This window comes from Drosophila yakuba, chromosome 3L, assembly GCF_016746365.2.
Source record: "Drosophila yakuba strain Tai18E2 chromosome 3L, Prin_Dyak_Tai18E2_2.1, whole genome shotgun sequence".
Taxonomy (NCBI): domain Eukaryota; kingdom Metazoa; phylum Arthropoda; class Insecta; order Diptera; family Drosophilidae; genus Drosophila; species Drosophila yakuba.
Window position 1 is genome coordinate 19,720,522 of NC_052529.2, and position 19,213 is coordinate 19,739,734.

Sequence of the window (19,213 nt, forward strand, 5' to 3'; positions counted from 1 at the left end):
CAAGAAAACCCGGGAATAAAATAGCCACAATTGTTTTTCCTAAGAGTGTTCAATCTTCCTCGACTCCCAACGTTTGGAAACGCAACCAATATCCTTGGCCAAATGACACGCATCACATCGCAAGAAATAACAATCCTCCCACGAAAAGGACAAAAAGGGAAAGGCCGCCCACTGATTTCGTATAATAACTGTGTTCCATCGTTCATTGATAAAAACCGCATCCAACCCCATATTCTTCGCCTTTTCCCAGACTTTGTCTCAAACATTTCTTTACTTTTAGCCCTAGAGAATTCCGTACATACTCGTAGACCGCAACGCCCACACAAATTGCCACGCCCCTAGTAGGGAAAGTGCCTAACTTCTTGTTATCTACGACCCACATTCCACTTCATGGCCGTGAAGGGGAAGGAGAATATGTAATCGATTGCGACAGGAAAGAAGTTAGCAATGAAATGAAATTATCCGCACTGGGTAAACTTTTAATTAGTTATTGCTAACGATTATTTGATGCAGTAATTGCAACTGCGTTCGATACGTGGTACAAATAAAGTTTGACCTCTTTCGATTTCGATGGGAAATTTGACAAACGCATTTTCGCCCGAAGGCCAAAAGCGAAAAGCCGAAAGTGGAAAATTGGAAATTGAAAATGGTTCGCAGGCCAAGGACGACGGGGCTATTTCATTAATAAATTCCAAAGGACCAACAAGGGATAAGGGGCGAAAGTGCGGCGAAGGGTGGTTGACATTTGGCTGGGCTCTTTGACTTTTTCTGTTTGGCCCAAGAACTAAATACATGAAAGGCGAAGGCAACAACGAAAAATGACTGGAAACCAATCAGCGTGAAAATTGCTTACCCAAAAAAAACACACACACACTCTTATTAACAATAGAAAACGTGTTCGAGTTATTCTTTGGGGCGTTTGTGGCCTTCAAATTGAGTTGTAGAAAGTCATTTGCTCGACACGTGGGCAACTAACAATTTGTGGTTCTGCTTCTGGGTAATACAAAAAAAAAACAAAATACGAGCAAGAAAGAAAACTCCTGAATTTTTTGTATAATACATTTTCTATATCTCTCTAGATGTCAATTGTTTTAGCAATAATATAAACAAAAATAGAGTTCTGCAAATAATGGATGGTTTGGATCAAGTTCAAGCTAACGCCTAAAATAGATATCCACCATCAATCAGGCTATTAATGGCTTCTCACCTCGTTTAGGCCCACGTGGCGTATGCGTAACTTTATTTATAGATGCCAGCACGAAAATGGGAAAATACCCCAACACTCAAACAATGTAAACAAAGCTGCCAAGAGAGTGAAAAACAGGACGCAACAGTGTGATGCGAACAGTGACGTAAAGAGGGGGGGAAATCGGCAAGGAAAATTTAAAGAAGGTAACGCGCCTGCGCCGCCAACTGCCATACTGTTACCAGTATTTCACAGCCAGTTTTCAGCAGCAGCAGCAGCAAACTCGCTGAAATGCTGCTGCTTCCACTTCGGTCATGGCAACGCTTTTGGCAGAAGCACGGTTTCAGTTCAGTTTTGGCAGCGAGCGCAGTTCGACGTGGAAAATTGTGGGCTGCCCTTTCAGCGAGCCGATAATGCCGCGTGACCGAGAGAAATCCAGAGAAAGTGTTCAGTAAAAAATAAATTTATATATAAGCTAAAAATAAATATTTCCCGCGAAAAGTTGGCCAATAAATCCTGTGAGCAAAGGTGCCACTTCTGCTTTCAGCCAGTGGAATATCTAGTGAGTGGTGTTTTGGTGTGGTGACCAGCATTCATTGCGATGCTTGAAAATCAATGAAAGTGAAAGTGAACACAGCACGCACACACATACACACACACACCCAGCTGCTGTTAGCACGCACACACAAACGCTGACCGAGGAGCGAGAGCGAAAGAGAGCGAGAGTTGTATTTTTGACGTCATTAATTTGCAAGTGTGTGTGCTCGCCGAGGTGTCAAATTTAGCAAATTAGCCTGACAAATTGCCAGCAATTAAAGCCAGAGTTTGGAACAACTCAAAGGCACTACACACACACACACACACACACTAGCACAGAGGCCTCAGAGGGAGAGGCGAAATAGCAAACACAAAAGTGTTGCATAACCTGCAGGCGCCACTTTGAAAGGCTCGCACCAACACACACGTCGTTGCAGCGGTGTCCTTGAACGTTTGCATAATCTGCGCTATCTGCTTGTGGTTATGTCGTTGTCAGTCGTCAGTCGGCAGCCAGGATATATGCACCCCGCGTTATCCTTTGGCATTGGCACATATTACGCGGCCCATGTGTGTGCTTGATAGCGAGAGTGTAGGGGTGTGTGAGAGTGTGTTTATCTTCTGCCCGCAAGCATAAACAAAAATTCATGGCACGCTAGCTTTGTGCAGAAAAGGATACCCCTATGGTGATGTGAGAGCGGGCAAACACACATTTCTAGGTCGGGTCGCATTTTTAGGGTTAAAGGTTGCCAGGGCAGGTTGGATGCCATTTATTTGCCGTACGAACGAACACAGGAGAAAGCACATTGGTATAAGGGTGACCTCGTACAGTATTCCTAATATTTGCTAGCAATTAAAAAATATATAATTTTAAAGTATCAATACACCACAATTATACTGCCGAGTATTAAAATATTTCAGTTGCGGTAAAGTATCAAAGTACCCGTCGGAAAAAAGTTTTCATAAATATATGTTCAATTATTAACTTTTGTTAACTAATATATGTTTTTTACCAACAAAACAAAGCAAAAGAAAACGGTTCGGACATTATGAATATAATGAATAAATGCACATACACATAATGCTCTTATTAATATAGATAAATATAAATATAAATATATGAAGCTCTGCATTTTCTCTGTGTGCCGGTGATCCGTTCGGCAGTGAGCTTGTGCAGTTTTGCGTAATTGGGTTGGAGCGAGTTGGACAAGTCCTTGAACTAGTGCGCCACATAAACGAGCGCTACAAGGACTTGCGTCACATATTCTTAAAGCTCTGAACCTCTAAGGTACATTTTGGTTATTTTCTCGCTTTTTTATCCCCTATTGCCGGATTCCTTAGATAGGGCACATTAGGCAGCTGAGACAGCCCAATCGTTATCGTTTGCTTGGCGTTATTTACGAGCCCGTTTGGAGACTTGAGACTTCGAACCCTTTGGCCGGCACAGGCCATTAACCAAATTGCCCCAAAATGCTCAAATGTTTTAAATTATTTAACTGCCACAGCCCGTAGATGAGAACAAATGCAGGGTTGGGGTTGCCCGAAAAGAGCAAGGCCATTTGAAAACTTTTCGGAGGCCGCAAAAGATGGCAAACAAACGGAGAGACCTTGGCAAATACAAAATACCAAAAAGAAAAACAGTAAATAACCAGTGCAAGGGCTACAGCTATGCCAATGGCACATCCCCTCAAGCGGCTCATAAATCTTGCTTAGCAACGCTCAAGTGCTCCAAAATTTTGGGAATGAGTGGGACCACTGAAAATCAGTTAGGGATAAGGGCACATTATAATATTTGCGGTTCGGAAAAGGTTCGGCAGCTCCAAAAAGGATTTACGCAAGCTTATATGCGGCATTTTAATTATTTTAAATTAATCAAAGCTGTAATTGGACATTGGTTCAGGAAAAAGTGAAACTACTGAAAGCGCCTCAACTCCACCCTAATTTAATTTCGCCAGCTGCCAATTTTATTAAAAACAAGAGAAATTGCTATAGTCGAGTTCCCCGACCATCGGATACCCGTTACTCAGCTTGTGAAAGTACGATTGATAGTGCCTATGGATAGCAATAGGAAAAAAACAATTAAATAAAATACATTTTAAATTGTTTGAAAGTGAGGGTTTTGGGCGGTTTATAGGTGTTAGAGTGGGCGTGGCAACATGGGTTATAGTTCCTGAGATCTCGACGTTCATACGGACTGACAGGGTCAGCTCGACGGCTATTGATCCTGATCAAGAATCTATATACTTTATATGGTCGGAAAAGCTTCCTTCTTCCTGTTACATGCTTTTTAACAAATCTAGTAACCCTTTTACACCAAGAGTAACGAGTATAATAAGCGGTTATCAAAGCGGACGTTTAATTAAATGACATTATATATAAGTGTAACATTAAATATAGGGTATATGAGTTTTATGAAGTTTTAAAAAATTAATGTGATATAAAACTTTAAGGTGTAAGCAATTTCTTACCTTACGACGGTTAGGTAAAGTTATTAGTACTATAATTTATTTTCTTATAGAGTTGAACAACTCGATAGCTTAACATGAAATTTATTTTTCCAATGAAATGTTAATTTATTATCATAACTAATAAATATAATATTTTGTGTTCGCTAGAAATTGTTCTTAAAAAGACCTACATAAATATTTAAGACTTTCAAAAGCCTAAGAAAATAATTGAAACAGAACCAGGCGAAAGAAAACTTTGGAAAGCTATTTCCAAAGTTTGACAAAGAAAAGAGGGTAATTAAAAGTTGAGAGCACGTGTCATGCTAACTTGCACATTAATTGGCAATTTCCCTTCAGGAGTTCTGTCAACTAACTAGTGGTAAATTATATTGTTACAACAGTAAATAAATAAACTGTACTCATAAAAATTTAATCAACCGTTTGGGTTTAATCTCTCTGTTCGCAGCAAAACGGCAATTACACGCTCAAGCGTTAATATTAATTTTGTGCGTTGCATAAATTCCGCAAGAAGCGAGCCAACAATTTATTAATTGCACGCAAATTCCATTTACAAAGTTAAAGGGGCGGGGAAAATCCTTTGGCTCAAAGGCAGATTAAGGGAGTGCAAGAATTATGATGCAGAAAACTGGCGGATATCTGTTCAGTCAGGCGATAATTTAAATGTTCAGGGAGATATAGGTTTAGTGGTGCATTCGGCTTGAATAGTATGTGAGATTAATTAAAATCTATTGGTTGCTGATGCTAAAGTTAAACAGGGCTTAGTGAAATATTAATAAAAATTATAATTATTTCCTTTCCATAGTTCCACTTAAATACTTCAATCGATGTAACAGTTAGGCAACACGAATTATCATTGAAATGGAAATCAATTTCTGTCGATACATCTGAGTTCAGTCAAAGTTTATCCATTCGACACATCTTTTGCCAATCAATAATGAATTATTTAAACGGCACCCATAGGAAATGGCCGACTGAGAAATGCTCCACTGAGCTGGCTCGGAGAATTCGAAAATAATTTGCATAAATTATCACAACAAAAGCCAAAATGGCGTTCAAATAAAATGGCGTTCTGGCAAATATTTTTGGAAGAATTTAAATAAATGGCCATAAATAAATTAAAATGAAAACCTAAATTGCATTTCAGCTGCGTGCTTTTCTTCTCTTAAGGCTCGCTCCATCCGATAAATAAACAAATTAAATATGCACATTTAAATGGCAATCAAAAGCAGCGACAAATTTGTAGGACTAGCGTGGGAATACAAAAACACATCGACATCTAAAACAGCAGCTGGCATTTAACTCAATGTGTGCGTGCCCGTCTGTTATAACAAATTCGTATTTTATTTTGTCCATTTTGTCTGTTTTGTGTGTAATTCAGCATAGGAATCGCGAATCGAAGCGCAAACTTCAAATTTAACTGTGAATTATTACTATAAAGCTCATCCGCTCTATATTGGTGCTAACCTACAATGCGCATCTAGGCGTATACGTGATAAAATTTAACCAAAGCCATTACGAAACGGCAGCCAGTTCAACAGCCAGCATTGCTGCTTCTGACGCTATGAGTAAGTAGTTAATACCATTGCATTTTATATGAATATATTGAAGAATCTATGAGCTAAACAGGATTTCAATGTTAATAATCTTAACTGAACTCCTTTGTTTACCATTTGCCAATGATCACAATGTGAAGATTGAAAAATCTAATTATTAGAAAAGTGTACTTAGTATTTAACTGCAGGCAATATTCAGCTATATCAGCATTCTCAGCGACTAAAGATAACCATTTAATTATGGCTCAATGGGCTTGTAGCACAATTCACATTGCGTACATTTCAAGCGTTAGGAGCTTCGACCACACAGACTCAATTAGGAGGCAACATTTTTGCTAAATTTACCAAAATACATTGTAATTCAATTTTCCTAAATGTTACACAATGCCCAACATTGCTCCTCGCATTCGGTGAAACAAAGTAAGACAGAGCGGATCCAGGCCAGAAACAGAAACAGAAACGCAGATGGAGTCAGAACAACTAAGCGCATTAAGCTTGAAAGTCTGACAGGCAGGGGGAGAAGGAGGAAGGGAAAGGAGACAGAGCGGATACGGAAATGGGAGCGTCTGAAAGGAAACAAAACAGAAGCTGAGAAAGTGGCAAGTGCGGGTAAAAACAGAGTCCTGCCCGGATTTACTTGTCGGAGTTGTGCCAGCTTTTGTCTGTCAGTCAAGCATCCAGCTCCTCCATCGATTCGACTGCCTGCCTTTTCGCCTGCCGTTCGGTGGCCAATGTTTATTGCATATCAATTAAGAGCCTGCCCAGGAGCAGCAGTCTGCTTTGCCTTTTGCGCGTTAGACACTTATTGCTGCACTGGGAGAAATGTGTGGATTTGCAAATAGATGAAGCTTATAGTCAAACTTCGCGTAATGTGAATGCCTTCTTCATGTTTTTTGATTTTATTAAATAATTGATTGACAGCTACGCATGCATACGAATTGTCTACACTGCATCACTTAAAGGAATTAAATGCATTGAGACATCAAAAGAGCCAGCTGAGTAAAAACCAATTTCCTAATATACCTAAGAGACTTACTCCACTGACTTAAATAAACGGCAAAATCGAGCGCAAGAAAATTTTTTCCAATTTTCTAATTTTAATACAAATCCTCATTCGTTTATAGTTTTAATTGAATGTTATTGAGTAGCAAGCTTAAAGCCAAACTCATAAATTAATATTTAACAATAAAATATTTAACAAAGTTTTAAAGAACTTTAATAGGGTGTTTTAAAATTGTCCCTGTGACGAACATTTTCCAGGATTCAAGGATGCATACCACAGTGAGCGTGTGCGTATGGGTGTGAGTTTGCGTTTGAGTTTTGTGCTGGGAATTCTTGCGCCTGCTGCCTGTCAAAATCAACTTGAGCGTGCCATAATTTCCACGCCGAATGAGTTCAAGTAGAGCTGCCACATCCTCCGGGCGGCTTTTCCAGCTGCTCCTCTTAGACCCCCAGTATCCCAACCTCCCAGCCTCCCAGCCTCCCAACTCTCCCCCTTCCTCCCCTTTCCTGGGGCTGCTGCTTCGCACGTGTGCGCAATTAAAAATGCAGCTTGCGGTTGTCGGGCAAATACCCCACCCCCTTCTGGCCAACCCGAAACCCCCATTTAGCCAGCTGCCAACTGCCAACTGACTGCTCCAGTGACACACAAAGCATAAAGAGACTTGAATATGTGGTGCACTCATTTGGCCGGCTTTTCAGTTCAATTTGTTGTTTGTCGTCTGCTGGCTGTAATTAAATTAATGCTTGCATCGGGACCACCGCGGCGTATATGTAGTTTCAATATTACTTTTTCCCAGGACCGCTTAAAAAAGCTAAATAAAAAGTATGCGGCGAAAGCCAAAAGAAAGCGAAACAAAGCAACACTAAAAATGGAAGGAAAACTGCAGAGAGAAGCATTCTGAAACCAAAACCAAATCCCTGACCTGATTTCGTTTTTGCAGCATTGGCTTTTGCTTTCCGTTTAGTTACCTTCAGCGCCACTTCCCCTCAAACAGTCTGCTGTTTACTTTTTATGCCAACTTTCCATTTTTATTTCGCCACGAAAAAACTGTCGCCCGTCTGTCTGCCAGCTGAAAAGCCAGCATCCAGCCTGTGAAAATGCCTCCACTTTCACAATTTTCCCATCCGCTCCACTTGCAAATGGCATTAGGACCATTTCATTGCTCGGCAGCGCAAGGGAAACGTGCCCAAGTCCAGGTCCTTCATCCTGCCTTCATCCTGCAGAATGCCAAGCAAAATCTATATTTAACAGTTTGCAGCATCTCGTGAAAATCGCTGCGACGTCATGTGCCAACGATTAGGGTCAGCGGCCTAAGTTCCCGAATGTGAAAGGGTATGAGCTTTTTATCTTTCAGTTCAAAGCTTTGTAATCCTAGCTGCGTAATTACTAAAAAATCTTTGATCTTATAAGTAAAACTAACATAACCACTATCTTGGTTTTCGAATATATTTTTTCGAAATTAAATTAGGTCTAATGAGAGCCTATAAGAGCTCGTCACAGCAGCAAATAAATAAATATTTCTTGATATATATTTTTTTTATTTTCTTTATTGAGAAAAAATGTCACAACTTAAGGGTAAAACAGTTATCGCTCAAGAAAAGGCATAGCCTTTAACCCACTTTTTGTTTTTCGCCCAGCTTTATGCTTTGTGTGTTTTCCGCTTAGCCGAGTGCAAGATCAGCTAACTTCAATGGCCAGAGTCAGGGGCTGCTCCAGCTGGCACACCAGAGAGCGAGGAGCCCTTCGGAGCAGGACCATAAACATAAACTTGCATTATGGCCAAGCAAATAAAACTGCAGCCAAATGACACGTACAACTGCCACAGATTCGAGGGAAAATGAGGGAAAGTGCGGAGGGTGGCGAATTGTGTGCGATTTACTGCGACTTTGCTTTCGGTTTTATTTTGTTTTATTCTCGCCCCGACTTTTTCAGGCCATCGATTTTGCTAGTCCACGTTTTCCCTTGTTTTTCCGCCAGAGAAGAAATGCGGAAAAGTGTGTCAATGAAATTGCTGTTGCACCGCTGCTGCCTTTGCGTTGTCAACAGTTTTCTTTAAAGTTCCGCAACCGAATGATAATTTATGGCTTCCAAAAGGGGAAGGGAAAAACATTTCGGTCCAAAATCAAAATGAAACCCACAGATGTATATATCCTACATATAATTGAACAGCCTGATCAGGCGAACATTGGCTTTGTCTTAGCAACAATATTTGGTCAATTTCTCGAACTGATTGCATTGATTTGCCATTAGCCACGTTGCGTATACGCAACGAGCCATAAAGGCGCACATTATGTATGCCAAACGCACACGTATGCAAATATTATGACTCACAGGACGGGCCAATAAAATGCAATAGCAAATTTATACAAATGTCTTCGAATTATTATTGTGGCATAAACGAGTTCTGGAAACGATGCCATGTCGTTCGTCTCATTGTCGTTTTCTAAGCGTGTGCCATGTCTGCCTACCAATTTCCATTTAATTGTTCTATCAAAGTCTGCATGATTCTCGTGTTGTGGTGCACTGGGAAAAAGTTCGAAATTATTTAGTTGTAACTGAAGCGTTTACTACAAAATTCATTATATTTCTTTCACAGGGAAAAGGGAATTGAAGGGCACCACAGAAGATGTAGGGATGTGAAGAAGTTGTCTAGAATAGTTGATACTTACCAATAATTGAATAATCATTTCAACATTCTTAAGTTGTAGTTTTATTACCTTTTTATAAATATTGTTATTTGCTGTAGGATTTTTTATCCTATTAGAGGAAAGGTTTTAATATATTTTCCAGTGTATCCGTGTGTGTTTTTCTATTTGTTTGGACTGTTCAGTATGAATTATGGCAGGCATAAGCAAATGCCGTCGTTACCAGCTTCATCGGCTTCCTTTGTCCTATGTCCTCTGTTTATGTGTTGTGTTTATTTTTATATGCCGGAGGATTTGCCTCAAAAGACGTCGTGTTAATGGCGAGCATGTCCTTATTACATATATCCTGTCGGATTCCCCCAGCACGTTTCGCAGAAAGTTGGCTCTAATAAAGCTCCAGAACCTGCTCCATCCACAAATCCCCAGCACCAGCTGCCCCATTACGCACCACAACGAGGCGAAAAACAACAAACTGGCAATGAGAGAAATTTTCTTTTAAACACAAAACAAACTCACACACACAAAGGGTCCTGCAAATAAACAAGTTTTACGCCGGCAGAGATCTGCCAGTGTTTTTACGGCCACAAAACAATTTGCTTTTTATTTATGATTACACGAAATGCCCAACAGAAACAGAAATATGCATTTATTCTGTTATAAAATAAGCTCTACTGGATTTACAATTGAATAACGGACATTTTTTCCAAATAAAATTCAATAAAGAAGCACAACTGCATTTAAATCGAAATCAGCAAGCGGAAATATGTGTTATGCAAAGTAATGTTCGGCGACTGTACAAGTGTACAAGTGTGTAAGTTCGATGCATTTGTGTGTGTTGATATTTTCCCTCGGTCAGAGGTTTTTTGTGCAAACATCACTGCCTCAACTTGATCCTCTTTCCTCCTGCTGAACCCGTTTCGGAGTGATAAAGTTGGTTACATCCAAATGAAACTCAACTTTCACGCCTCAAGTGGCAGCAGATGAAAATGCAGGACTCGGTGGGTGGCAGGTCCTAATGAAGCAGCTGCACTGTCGGGAACTCAACTGGGCAGGAGAGTCTGGATAAATATGAAATCTGTAATAAAAATCCTATAAATGGTGTCTTTGTCTATCACATTATTGAATGCCCTTAGCATATTTAATCGACCAATTTATTTAACAAAGCCCCAAAAGGACTTGCTATAATTTTCCTTCTGCACTTTCGACTATATCGTGCCTAAACGCTGTAATAATGCTGCACCATTATCACCCAAGCCGGCTGAAGCACTTAACCACCTATAAGTCGCATCGGTCGGTGGGTGGCCCACTTGGATGATCCCTCCCATGGACGCCTCCCCAAATGAGCGCCCTCGAGTGTGGCCTATGCAATATGCGCCGTAATAGCCTATCCAAAATCGATTTGGGGCAGCTCTCGGATCGTCTAAAAGGTGCCTCTTGAAATGAAACTATAGTCGCACCCCCTCACCAGCGCCCAACCTGCCACGCCCACAATTTCATTTAATGCATGCTTAAAAGTGTGCAACGCTTATTTATGGCCACATTTTTGCATATGCGTGCGAATGGGACCATGTGTGTGTGCCTTTGCGAGCTTAAATCTGTGTCAACGGCAGCTGCAAACTACTGTACTGCTACCATGTACTACTCGTATAGCAAGTACCAGAGGGCCACGCCCACAACTGCGGCCCACCTGCCTTTCCTTCTACCAGTTGCATATTTGCCCCATTGTTGCTGTACGCTCAGTTGTTGTGGTCCATGTTGTTGCATGTCGTGTTGACATTTTTGCGCGCCTGACATTTTCCTCTTTTTTCCTGTAACTCATATTCCACACCCACCTCGCCGTCATCCGACTGAATAATATACAGTCTCCCATCGCGACAACAATAAAAAGGGCAAATTATGCGCAATTAAATTAAATACAACTTGCGTAGCTGCCACTAAGGATGGGTGAAAATGAAACGCGACTGCCAATAATATTGACTAATACCATTTGCGGAAAAGCGCATGATTTTGGAAGTATTTTACATGCTTATGAAATTTAAACAACCATTCAGAGAAGCTTAAAAGGTCAATCATAATTTGATGACTTTTAAAGTGCTTGTCACTTGAAGCAAATCCAAGAATTCCTTAAAAATTTGTCACTTGCCATTCTTGGTTAAGCCTAATTGAATAGTTTCTCCTTTTGCAAGTTTGAAATATTATCTTATACATTATATATTATTATTTTAGAACAAACAATTTCAATTTAATGCACACCTCTGATATCTGATATAATAATTAATTCACCTTAAAGTAGGATTGAAGTGGAGTTCTGAGTTAGTGGCTCGGCATGCGAACGAACTAACTTTATTTGGCCTTTGAAGAGCACTTCGAAAAGTTTCCATTTGTGGGAAATATTAGCAGAGGCAGCCCAAATCGATGGCATAATTCACACAGAGCGGCAACAAAGAGCCGCACAAAACGTGAATGGAGAAAATAGCAATCAGCATATGCAGAATGGATGGAACATAAATCCACCGCCCCAAATCCCTGGCCAGACGGTCGGTCGCTACCTTTTGAATTTATCCTGCTGCTGGCATGCCTCAGCACCTTCCCAATCTTGCGAGGAGAAAACAAAAGGACCTGAAAAAGAACTCAAGGATACGCTCTCATCAGATCGCAAAAAAAGGAAAAAGTAAAGTGGCGAAGTACTTGAGCAGAAGCCTCACATCGAAATGCAGTGCAGTGTATGAGCTTTTACAGCAGTGGTCGCAAAAGTAGCGCCGCATGTCTAAATATATTTTAATATCTGTTTAGGTGAATATAAGACAAGCGAACTGCAAGAAAGCTATATCTATTTACATTAAAACGAATGGTATGAATCAGCACTTCACGGTATTTATATTAAAAAATGCATTAAAGCGGAGTCTCATTAAAATCAAAGACACTTTGTGTCTACTACCTTAACCAGAGGTGTAAGAGGAAGTGGAGATAGGATGCGAAGGATGCAGAACCACAAAGCAAACATATTTTCATTTTAAGCGCTTCGGCATAAGGGAAAACTCATTAGAGCGCTGCAAAAATACCGAAGAACCAAGAACCAAGAACCCGAGACGCCGACTAAAAGGCTGAAAGGCAGCAAGTCAAGAGCAAGGATATGAAATTGAAAATTTATAATATCCGCTCACTGGCGAGCGGAAGGGGGAAAGCTTCAATTGCTGTTGATGTTTTCATGCGGCAAGTTATCTATGGCTAGATGAAGTGCAGCCACTCGAAGCTTCGCCGGGAAAAAGGGGATGGTACAACTTGGGGAAATGAGGAATCTTTTATTTTATTAAAAACTTAACAAGCAAAAAGTTGCCAAGTGCCAAGATGCAAGAACCAAGAGGCAAGGAGTCAGCCATTAGCCCGTTCGTTAAGTGTATGTGCGACTTGTCTCGTCGGCAGTTTCCGTTTCCCCCGCCTTGGCAGTGAGGCATTAGCAGCACTCAAGGACACTTTTGCCAAGCGGAAGCAGACAAGCAAACTTACCAGGATGCGGCCCGCTCCCTTAAACCCCTCAGCCGCCCAAGGAAATACAGCATTAAGTTAATTTGCAACGTGCGCAGCTGAGGGCCCAGAAAAGCACGCTATAGTCATCTTGTCGTCCGATTCGCCCTTCTTTCGCCTATCGATGAGGTAATTCCGCGCTGATTTGCTGCAATTGGCAGTGCAGTCACGGTGCACCCAACGGCAGATGGCTCCGTTAGCAGGCTGTCCTTGATTAGGCCATCACACACATTGAACATCCTGCGAGGCGCCCTCATGGTGACATTGTGTTGCAAATTGCATTGCCACTTTGTCACCCGAAGGTCGTGCACCGATTCTAAGCTTCAGTTTCTCGAAAATCCTTTAAGCTACATAATAATAGAAAGATAAGAAAACTTAAAGGGATGAGATTGCTTAAGCTCACTGTTCCTGCTGTCACAACTTCTCAAACAAACAAAAACAAAAACAAAGGGTACTATACTTCCGTGGCATAATGATAAATGCAGTTTTCTCGTTTCGGTTGCAATTCTGTTACCTTAGGTAAGCCGTTTATAATTCACAACACAAACCAAAATCCTTTACTGAAAGACAAAGAGGCACATACCATTTGCAGATTGATGGCAACAAATAAGAGCTGCCCTGCAAGGACCTCTTTTCCCTGCTCCAGATTCGTTCCGCTGACTTTCGGTAATGATCGTTGACAGTAATGAGTGGCAGTTGCATTTGCAGCTGCACAATTATGACTTCCGCTGGTTATTATCCATTAGGTTGATTACAGCGATTTCCGGAGGTCATCATGCTCCGCTGGCTGAGCCAATTGGGAAACAGAGCTGGTGGCCAAATTGGGACAAGACGGTCCTGGTCAGGACTCACTGGAATAGGAGCCACAACAACGGCGCTCGTGATGCGGAAGTGGCAACGCAAACGAACTAACCAAGAGCCACTTACTTACGGCCATAAGCCACAGGAGTGGGTGGAAGTGGGACGTCCTCGGATCCTCGGATCCTTACGCGCCTTTTGCTATTTACTCAGTGGGAAAAAAGGGGGTTAAAGGAACTCGCAAAATGCAACTTCGCTGCTGCTCCCAAAACAGCAGCCAACACCAGCCTTCACACACCCAGCACACCAGACTTGCAGGCTGCTCCATTTTGTTATGCACGCCGCTTCACACTTCCTGCTCGACAGGATGACTCCTCCGTCCTGCATCCGTCCTGCCTCCTGAGTCCTGCTGCCACACCCCCGGGCACCTTATCAAGTGCCATTTTTCATGCAATGCTGACGCCAACGCCAACGCCGTCGTCGTCGCTTTGTCAAACCACGAAGTTATCCATGGAGCCCTGAGCATATTGTCTTGGCTTTGGCAGCGGATGGCGTCCTGGTGTTGGGGTGTTTGTGGAGTTTTCGGGGGCGCTGGGGTGGGCGTGCTAAAGTTCCCTCTTATCCTTTTTTATCACACATGCAGTGCTGGGATCCTGGACCACACAAAAGCCAGTCGGAGCAGCGGGCGGCATCCCAGCTGCATGGGGAACTCGGAATCACCCGCTGAGTTGGCTTTGTCTTTGTCTTGGGCGCACGCAAAAGTGGTTTTGTCCAGTCCTTGCACAGTAAAAATTAGAATATTACCTCAACTGGTAAACTGTAAAAATAATACGAAATAAATAATAATACTTTAAAAATACGCATTTTGGAAAAATGAAATGAAAAAGAAGTTTAGGAATTAGAATAGAATTATATATATTAATTATGGTTCCGATACATAATTAAAGGTAGCCAAATAAATTATATAAATACTTATTATTAATCACTTATTTAAATATATGAACAACAGTTGTACCAATTGAGCTATATGGTTTATTAGAAGAACGTTCTTCTTTTATTTTTCCCTGTGCCTTTTAGTTTGCATCCTTTGCGCTCCCTGACAATTCCGTTTGCCAAAGGGAGTTAGCAAAAATCGATGAAATAATCTCTGGCTAATTGGTTGAATGGGAAACTTTTGCTGGTGACTCTCGTACCATCGCTTCCTGGCCAGAAACCGAATGCCCAGTTGGGTCCGTTTTAAGCATTGTTCAGCCCGTTCAGCAGGCTGACCTCTTTAAACCTGTCGCAGCAGAGCAATAGCCATTCCGTTCGCTCCCCGGAGACCCATTGCATCCACTCGGATGTGCTTTGCATGCTCCAGTTACTCCAGTGGCTCCTCCAGCTCCCCCAGCTCTTGTTCCTGCTCCCACTCCTGCTCGTGCTCCTCCTGCAACTCCATGGAACTTTTGCTGCAACTCGAATGAGTCCTATCAGCACCTGCTGGCCTGGCCCACTTGGCAGTTCAACTTGCAGCATTAAATATGTGGCCAGAACTCCCAACTCCTCGGTTGGTTTTATGGAAAAATATTACACGGAGATTTAAGTTTTTGAGTTCCTGGTGCTTAGCCGCCATTTACCTGGCCACCAGGTTGAAGTGGGTTGCGAGTTGAGGGGGCGTGACACAGGGCATGCCCCTCTTCAAACCGTTGTTGTTGCCGTTTCTGCTGTTGTTGCTTTGTTGTGGCTGACACAGATATTATTGTCTGAAATAAAATCGTGTGGTTGTGCCTTCCAGACGGGGACTTCCTCTGAATTATTTTTCCGCCATTTTCGCTTCTAATTTAAGTGAAATGTTGTTTTGCCATTGTGGTTTTGTTTGTTTATACATATTTATGTGTGCTTTGCGGTCGGCGCATCTACATATATTTTCATATTGTAATGCTCTCTTTTTGTTTTTTGTGTTTCGGATGGCTTCCCATATTGTAATTTGTGCTGCCCTCCTGTGCATTGTAATTACTTGAAGTGGTTTTATCTTACTCTCATGTTGAAACGCCAAAAGCTTTTTAAAATCGGACGAACAATTCTGAAGTATGTTGCCCAATTTGTAATTAAAATATAAAATAACCGATGGGCATACAAATTAAATGAGATAAGTAGTATAACTGAAATATTATCGATCTTTTGTTGGGTAATTATTACTGTACAGAGTGTATTTTAAAATTCGTCAGAAGTTTGCAACGCAATAAGGAGGACATTCGCGACCAAATAAAGTATATAAATATATATATGTTATATAGTCGCCTTTCCTTCCGAAAAAATGTACCTTCAATGTTGTATCAATGTTTGTATCAAAAAGTGTTTAAACTCGGTATTCATATAACTGTCATACTCTTTTGTTGTTTTCGTCCATAAACTGTTCTTATAGGAACGTTTTTTAAGTGTATACTTACTGCAAGGGTAAATAAGATTCGACTTGTCGAAGCTAACTTCATTTCTTGTTTTCAAATAGCATTTCCATATTTGCGAAGCAATAACATATTTTTTCATGCGATATTGTGAAAAAAATATTTATGCTAGACGGTATTTCAGGGTTTATTAGGCTTAGAATAATTTTATTGAAATTCCTAATGGAAAATTCGAAAGATGTATTTCACCTGAAGTCGTAAGAGACATCCTGCGTGGGAAGTCTCACAGGTGCTGTAGAAGAAAAACTCTTTGGGATTTATTTAGCTGACAGGTTCGTTTATTTGGCAGAACGAGTTGCGGAAATTGTTTGCTTTTCCGGGGCAAAGTGAATTTACTTGACATCTAATTTGACATATTTCTGTCTTAAACTGTGACATGGTATTTAATATCTTATAACGTGTTTTTCACTTACATTTTTGTTAGTTTTTTAATGAGACTTTTATAAATTTTTATTTCGTCGCACCACATTTTCATATTTATCTTCTAAATTTAAACCAAATTTAAACGGAATTGTTTCCTTCTGAGAGCGATTTTTAAGCAACAATTTAGATTTAAAGGTCATTTAATAGGAAATATTTTATGTATGCACACAGAGTACTTTTTTCTCAGCTGTTTTAGCTGTCACCAACAAATTTATTGCTTGTCATGTCAGCATTGCGAATGGGACTTTTTAATGGCATCTTGATCTTAAAACTAATTTAAAACTTTCAATGCGTCACTTCACTTCCATTCAAGTTGCACACACCATTAATCTAAAAAGAGTGAAATTTAGTGATAGTTTCGATATCAATGGCACAACCATTTCATTGTTGAGAAACTGCAATTTTCTGCCAAAAAAATTTCCATTCAGTTGCTTCAAAGAAATTCATGGTTTGGCATTTCCGCAATTTTGAATGCCATTTTATGGCCATAACTCAAGCGGCAGAAACTGCAGTTTTGGCTTTGCTGTTGACCACAAACTGCCAGGGAGCGTCAAGCTGAGTTATGGTCAACGATCGCATCTGAAAAGCCCCAGGAAAGCGCCTGAAAATCCCCACACCCCCGCCTCAATTCACAATGATTGCATGCGTGCAAGCGTGCGTGAGTGTGTTTTCCTGATTGATGGCTCTACTTGGCGCTAACTAAACGGAATGACACCCCCCTCCTCGCCGTCCTGTAATTCCCATTACCCATTTTACCACTTGGCCCAAAGAAGATGCGGCACAGCCATGGGTAAATTGCTTTAGCCATTCTGCTCATGCTTCTTCGGGAGCCTCTTTTTACTCGTCCATTTCGGTGCTTAAATTTAATTTCCCCTGCGTTTCTGGGGCCAGGGCTTTTGAATTTCGGTATTTGCATTTTCCGGTGCGAGACGAGGCCCAGTTTCCTTTTCTGGCTCAGTTAATGAGCTGAGTGAGTACTTACACAAAATTAAGTGTTGTCCCACTTCAGTCTTCGGCCAACTTGACGGGGGAAACTCGCACACACGGCATAAAGGAAATGAAAATGGAAAAGCTGCGCACAACACAAACAAGAAGTCGCAGCGACAACTTGAAGAAGGAAAACTTGCTCCCGTCTCCCGAATCTCGTCCCACTCGTTCTCATTCTCATTCTCAATCTCAAGCTCCAACTTGAAGTCTTTTTTCCTGCCCTTCTTCTCTGTTGTCTCTTTGTGCAAATCATCATAAAGTTGGAGATAAGTTTTCTCTTTCTATTAAAAAAATGGAAAACATAGGAAATAATGCGGTCTCTTCCCCTGAAGAGTACCCTCTACTTCAAAAAACAAACTAAAAACTTACCTTATATTAAACTTATAATATAATTTTTTGAAATTTTTCGGGGAATATTTGATTTTAATGTAAAAAGAAGCGAATTCTAACTAATTGTTCACCTTAACAAATAATGAGAGACATGCAAACCTTTTTGTATGAAGAACGGGAAAACTTACCTAGCATATAAAGTAAGCTTCTCCTGCAGCATTCCCTATAAAAACCCCAATATACCTTCGCTACAGCACGATTACAGGATATGCAAGGAAAATACGGGGAAAATGGGCAGTGGTTGGTCACAGGAGAGCAGCACAGGAGGTGGGGAGTGGGTCGCAACGCGACAGGAAACAGGCTTCGGCGACAGGCGACATCGACAACAACAAATGAGAATGTTTGTTGTCTTGCATGCGTGTGTGGGCGGGTGTTGGTTGGGTGGGCAAAGGGTAGATGGTAAATGGTAGATGGTAGATCGGGGGCCAGGAGGCGCCTTTCTGAGTAGGGCACAAACAACTTTTCGTTGTTTGCCTGACAGTTGGGCCCGTGTTCTCTACTTATTTCTACCTCTACCTCCTGCTCTGCCACGCCCCGAATTTCCCGGTGTCAGGACAAGCTGATGCCCGAAAAATTTACAACATTTTAGGGCAGTTTACAACGCTGGCTGGCAGGCGGCTCACCGACACACAGACTAATTCAATAAATGCACGTGGCCGGGATGCAGGACACGTGGCCCGAAAAAGTTGACATAAATCTGCATAAAATATTCGCATATGCAAAAAACTTCCATCACCATCGGCAAAGGAGAAGCTTAGCTGGCGTGTTTGCCAACTCGTGAAAGGGATGGGGAGGGGATGGTGGCTTAGGTGGCTAACCAAGGATCTCTGGCTCCAGGACCTGTGCTATCAGTGCAACTGCTGCTCGGCAGGTCCTTTACCGAGCATTATGCATGACAGCCATTGAGAAATCTGTAAAAATTATGCAAATACATTTCACCAATCACTTAACTGCGGACTGCGGGGGCGAAGAAAGATGCGATGAGTTGAAGGATCCCGGATGACGAAGTGGCAACCTGTGTGTGGGTCCCTAAGGACATGCAGTGAACATTTCACCAGGGAGAAATGCGTGCACTCAACGGAGGATGCAGACATCGCCAAAATAGACGAAAGGCATCGTGACCCTGATTATGTTGTTGAACTGCGACGTCGCTCACTCGTTAGCCTGAGTAATGTTCCCCCTCCCTTTGGCCATTAGTTGTTCATCGGGAAATTCAGTATCTATTGAAGGGAGTTAGTTAGAAACTGCTTTCATATA

At 41.5% G+C, this 19,213-nt stretch overlaps 1 protein-coding gene across 3 annotated transcripts in view; it reads left to right on the forward strand.

The window, feature by feature from the left end:
- The first annotated feature begins 1,540 nt into the window (after positions 1-1,540).
- LOC26536190 overlaps positions 1,541-19,213 on the forward strand; it is a 41,980-nt gene continuing 24,307 nt past the window's right edge. For 2 of the 3 annotated variants that reach the window (XM_039374062.2, XM_039374063.2), the window contains exons 1-2: positions 1,541-1,748; positions 5,567-5,753. In XM_039374062.2, the coding sequence (XP_039229996.1) occupies positions 5,750-5,753 (4 nt within the window). In that variant the 5' untranslated portion in view covers positions 1,541-1,748; positions 5,567-5,749. The remainder of the gene's footprint in view (positions 1,749-5,566; positions 5,754-19,213) is intronic. The other variant, XR_005561117.2, reaches the window with a different exon arrangement.